At 44.8% G+C, this 5226-nt stretch overlaps 2 protein-coding genes across 3 annotated transcripts in view; both read left to right on the top strand.

The window, feature by feature from the left end:
• The first annotated feature begins 2756 nt into the window (after positions 1 to 2756).
• On the top strand, positions 2757 to 3683 carry LOC125951693 (uncharacterized). The gene is made up of 2 exons (XM_049680667.1): positions 2757 to 3391; positions 3459 to 3683. Exons 1-2 carry the CDS (start codon positions 2813 to 2815, stop codon positions 3651 to 3653), a joined length of 774 nt encoding a protein of 257 aa, XP_049536624.1. The 5' UTR covers positions 2757 to 2812; the 3' UTR covers positions 3654 to 3683.
• A 297-nt stretch (positions 3684 to 3980) lies between these two features.
• The window catches only part of LOC125959652 (protein jagunal), a 2959-nt gene continuing 1713 nt past the window's right edge, over positions 3981 to 5226 (top strand). For both annotated transcript variants that reach the window (XM_049692482.1, XM_049692483.1), the window contains exons 1-3: positions 3981 to 4086; positions 4154 to 4309; positions 4868 to 5226. The exon at positions 4868 to 5226 is cut by the window's right edge. In XM_049692482.1, coding sequence (XP_049548439.1) covers positions 4221 to 4309; positions 4868 to 5226 — 448 coding nt within the window. In that variant the 5' untranslated portion in view covers positions 3981 to 4086; positions 4154 to 4220. The remainder of the gene's footprint in view (positions 4087 to 4153; positions 4310 to 4867) is intronic.

Below are 5226 nucleotides of genomic sequence, written 5' to 3' on the forward strand. Positions count from 1 at the left end.
CAGCAGAATGTCGCTCGCTCTCGCGTTCGAACTTTGCCTATCCGATTCACACCCTCTACCCGGGGGGTGTTGTTTCCTTCTGTCATGCAAGTGTTTTCAGCTGGTTCGTGTGTTTCTTCTTTGCTTTGATCGCTCCCGCTCTTCTAAACTTCTAGCGGCCGTGCCCTCTCCCACTGGGAACAGTGTGACGGTGTGACACTAACAAAATCCTCGCAAGATCGTTCTTAGGATAGATCACGTTGTAATAACGAGTCTAGGAGCTAGGTTGGAATGAGAGAACCATAATTAACTACACCACCTGCTGTTCGTAGGTTTTCACTCTCGCTCTCTTTATTTAATGTCAATACCCCTCTGCCATCATATGTACATTATGCTCATCTTCTAAGGGCCCATAGCCGCTATCCGTTGATATTTTCATAATGTGTTTGGGTCGATGCCGGCAGATAAGCCCAGACAATGTAAAACGAACTAGCACAAACCTGTCTACTATCAATGAAGAATTTAAAAAGAAAACTCCAAAAATAACATAACACTGTGCAGCACAAGCGAAGCATAATGATCTCTTTTAGCCCGCGCATACCAACCATTGCCGGATCGTTTGACTTGTCATCCGGAACGAATGAGTAGCTCTGTTGCTCTCGGTGGTTTGTGGGGTGTACTCTGTTCGCTCTGGTGTTGCTGACACACCTTCGCCTGAGCCCAAGACCCACACGAGACAGTGACTAGCTAGATGAGAATCGTAAAAAATGGGGGGGAACTAAAAATACCTCTAGCGAACTCCATCGCACTGCATTTAAACATTTTCCTTTCGTTTGCTATGTTTATGATAGCGCGTATTCATGCGTCTACTGCATTACGAGTGCGTACAAGTCAATGATAATTTCATCTAAAATTATTCCAAAAACTGTTTTCTTTAAAATGTTATGGAATTGCACTCGAAAGCTAAACAGAAATGTCGTCTCTTATATCAACCCTTTTTGATACGCTTTCCAATATTCTGGGATCCAACAATGTTTTCAAACATACGGCTCGCTCATTCTTATATATCTTTGAAAAAAAAGGAAATTTTCAATTCCAATCAACTTGAGGTTCATCTTTATGTTCTGCTGCTTTTCTACGATATAAACAGAATCGTTCTTTTCCTTTTTGTGTTTGGTTTATTTTGGGTGAGGACAAACATTGATCAAGCCGTAGGCAGCATCAACTCGGCAATGTGAATCGTGGTGGTGCATGAAAATGACATAAAAATGAGAACGTCGAACGACTGAGATGAAATAGCGTCCCCGCAGGGTTCACAGGAAAAATGGCAAAAGTCAAAAAGGCACCCAAAAATTGTATCATTGGCAATACCAAAACATTTTCTTTATAAGAAAGGTATTCTAAGTATTGATACAAAAGATTTCTTGCATACCCTTAACAGCGGCATGGGCACGTGTGTGGAAGCGCAATTAACGGTTCCGTTTTATCATTGGCGTCTTTCAAACAGCCATGCTGTGATGGCCTGCAGGAATGACGAATGTGAGATACAATCAAGACAGGTGATGATGATATTCTTAGAAGCAGGATGCTTGACTCTTTTGGAGAGTTGTGCAGTTGACCCGTTTTTGGTCATATTTTTTTTTGTAACAGGCAGTACAAACGATGTGCAAATTACATGCAAAATGATACTTGTTATCATTGAGAGGAGGTAAACAGTAAATGGTTTCAGAGACACGATCTGGCTGTAAAACCGGTGAGACACTTTACACGCAACGGCCATCAGCGAGGTGTCAAAATTGTGCAGCAATGATAGATGTCCAGCAACCACACTTGATAGATGTCCAGTATGCCAAGTAGCTGTTTGCATACTTCACCCCCTCCTCAAGGGAAGGAGTTCCACTTAAGTGCAGCGGATGATCACGACAGTCTGCGATCACTTGACTTGTTCAAATCGGCTCTCCCCGTCAAGCGGGTAACTGATAAACCAGACATTACCAGAAGGCAGTGGGGGATATCTCACGATTCGCTTTCTTGTATGGTACTCGGTCTAATGACGGCTTATTATCGTCCAATTTACACCGTTTAGAAGGTGAACGGTTTGTTTAGGTGATGACATGCAGATGCAGATGTAAAACAGTGCAAGGAGGGTGGTTGAGATCGGTGGAGGGGCATCTAAACGTAATTGTGAAAATTCATATGTTATGGCTCGCACCATTTCCAGTAGCTTCCATCATAATAAGATGATAATTTTATCGAAACGTGCCCATTGTAGAGCGGCGTTTGAGCTGTGTCGGGTGATTTGCAAATCGGAAGTACCCAATTCGTGGGCCGGAATTTTCCATTTCAAATGTTGTCGCCTCGTAGTGGAGGGATGGGTGAGGAACAGAAAATGGATTGCATAAGTCATCATGTGCCTGCGTAGCTATAAGCGCATGACATGATCCGTCGTCGCTCGTGACGATGCTCATTGTACATGGTCGGTCTTCTAGAAGCTGCCCAACCACACATGATCACCGTGTTCCATTAACATCTTCCCGCCTTCAATTGCTGCAAAAACAAACGTGTCTACACATCAACACCGGGTGATCATCAACGTTATGAAACAGACACTATTTGCAGGAAGTAGATGATTTCCTCAAGTCAGCAATCGCATTCTCAGTCCGTCTAATTTTAGAGTAGCCTCTGTCTACGGACAATAAAAACTGATTTTACTTTAACACGTAATCTGACTAAGGCCATACGTTAGGTTATCAGCAACCAATACGCCCAGACAAGCGGTCAGTCGATCAGTCTCATTCTACATTCTGAGAGTCTCGGTTCGTGGTTTCTAAACATGGAACGATCGTTTGAATACTTTCCACCAACCATTTGCTACGATAAACCAGCTGCTGCAACAGTATCGCAAGAAGAGTGTGAATCTAGAAGAACACGTGCTTTGGATGGATCAGTGGTACTGGAGCTGATTGTTCCAAAGAAATCGGCTAAAGTGTGGACGCTACAGAAGGACGATCTATGTCGTGTGTCGCTGCCAGTAGGATCTCAGGTCGGAGATCTTAACTTTTGGAATTTAGATCAGCCTCGATTGGAGCGTTTTTATTCTGGTAAAACCCGCCAGATACACTCGACTCACTTGAAAACGTACGACCGGCTTTGGAGTTGCTTCCCGTACTTACGACCGATGGCAACATTCGTGAGGGATTCACTCCAGGCTTACGGTATCGATCGGGATGGAGGGTCGCTGCACGACGTTGTTGGTACGCGGTGTGATGACTATATCTACAAGCTAATTACCGGTGAGGATCGACATGATAGCTGCCACACATACCTCACAGAGGCAGTGAAGGAGTACGGGTTGACGGAGCAGGATGTACACGATACCTGGAACATATTCATGTGCACCGGATTCACAAGGGTAAGAAGAATCAGTTGTCTCCCCGTGCCGAATGGTAATACGAAAATTTGTTTTTCTTTTTTATCAGGACACCCAACAATACTTTTGCAAGCCGAGTCCTGCTAGGAAGGGGGATTATATAGAGTTTCTCGCCGATATGGACCTTCTCGTAGCTCTCAGTGCTTGTCCGCAAGGCGATGTTTCAATTCAAGTTGGCCAAAAGGTACCGGATAGTAAATGTTTCCCGTTAAAAGTGGATGTATTTCGTTCCATTACAAATTGAAAATGGAAATAAACTTATTCTTGCTTTAAACATAAAATGTTCTCGGTTTTAATGTTCATCCAGCATTGTACGGGCCATGGCTACCTGTGCAAAGGTGCACTTTGCATGATGAAAATCGAAACAAACACTTCCTTGAGATCATTCATTAATCAATACGTAGATTTTAAGGAATGTAATTTATTTCTCAACTAAACAATTCAATCCTGTCCTGGATTTTAAGTAAAATTTCACGAGAAACTAAAAGAATAACCGACGACAATTCAAATATTACGCCAGCTGCATGGGCAGTTTTGCTGAGTGGGTTTCTTCTTCTTCTCTTCTTCTCGAGATTCTTGTTGTTGTTCTTCGTTGTTGTTCGGAAAATCGTGAACGTGTAATTTCCGTGCGTGTGAATAATGTGAATACGCGGGTCCGTGAAACTCAACAGCACACGGTAGTGAAAGTGGTGATCCTTCGCATCCTGCATGCCTGCTGTACGATCGCATTTCGGTTCATTTCAGGAAAAATCCGAATCCTCGACGAGCCTCTCGTGAAAACTCAGCCTTCCCCCGCACTAACGACCGCACGATGGCTTCCCGCGGCGGACCGATGGTTATCGGCACGGATGGTGCCGATTTCGAGCACAGACAACGCGTGGCCGCACATTACCAAATCAGGTGGGGGAATTCGTAAAATGCGGAAAACCCATGTCGGGAAATCGGCCACGACGGGCGGAAGGGTTTCGCGTGATTTGATTCTGGGTTCGCTCCGAGGTGGCCGAGTATTTTCTGCCACTGTGGCAGTTTGCTTCATTATTGTTAAAAATAGCCGTAGATCGGGTTCCGCGGCGGGGTCCAGAAACGCGCGGGTTCAGAGGCAAAAAGTGCACAGAGTCATAACGGCGGGCGGATGGTTTTTTGGGGGGCGTGAGGTCGCGCTTTTGCAATTATGCAGTAACCTGTAGAGTCATCGCGTCGTGCAAGCTCCCGTTGATGGGGAATCCAAAGGACATTCCTGCGATCGAAAGGACTTTCGCTCGTCGATTGGTTGTGCGGAGAGAGAGTTTGTTTTGATTTTGTAACGTCGCCGTGCCGGGTGCGCCGGTTAGTCGGATTCAAACCTCGGAACACGCTTACCGGACGTTAATGATGGAACAACATGGAAAATCCGCACTAAAAGCAATTCGTTGTTTCAATCATGTTAATCGTGAAATGTGTCTTTGTACTCTCTTTCAGCGCACTGAACAAATCTCGGTTAAAGTACTGCATTTTCTTCCACTATCTGCTGTTCTTCGTGATGCTAGTCAAACTATCCGCCGACATCCTCGACCGACTCGATATTTTTATACTGGAAATCGAGGAGCTTCAAATACCGACACCGCTCTGGTGGGAATACTTCTGGTGCCTCTCCGTGTTCCTGTCCTTCTTCGGACTGGCCGCCGTTCGTGGTAACCGCATTAACGATATGAAGAAGTACATGGTGGGTATTAGCACGATCGCGTTTGTGCCGCTACTGTACTGCATCTTTTACTATCTGAATGATGTACTGGAGTATATCAGCTTGGAAGAAGGTACCGAACTAGAAGATACCGATA

This window comes from Anopheles darlingi, chromosome 2 (assembly GCF_943734745.1).
Source record: "Anopheles darlingi chromosome 2, idAnoDarlMG_H_01, whole genome shotgun sequence".
NCBI classification, from domain to species: Eukaryota; Metazoa; Arthropoda; class Insecta; order Diptera; family Culicidae; genus Anopheles; species Anopheles darlingi.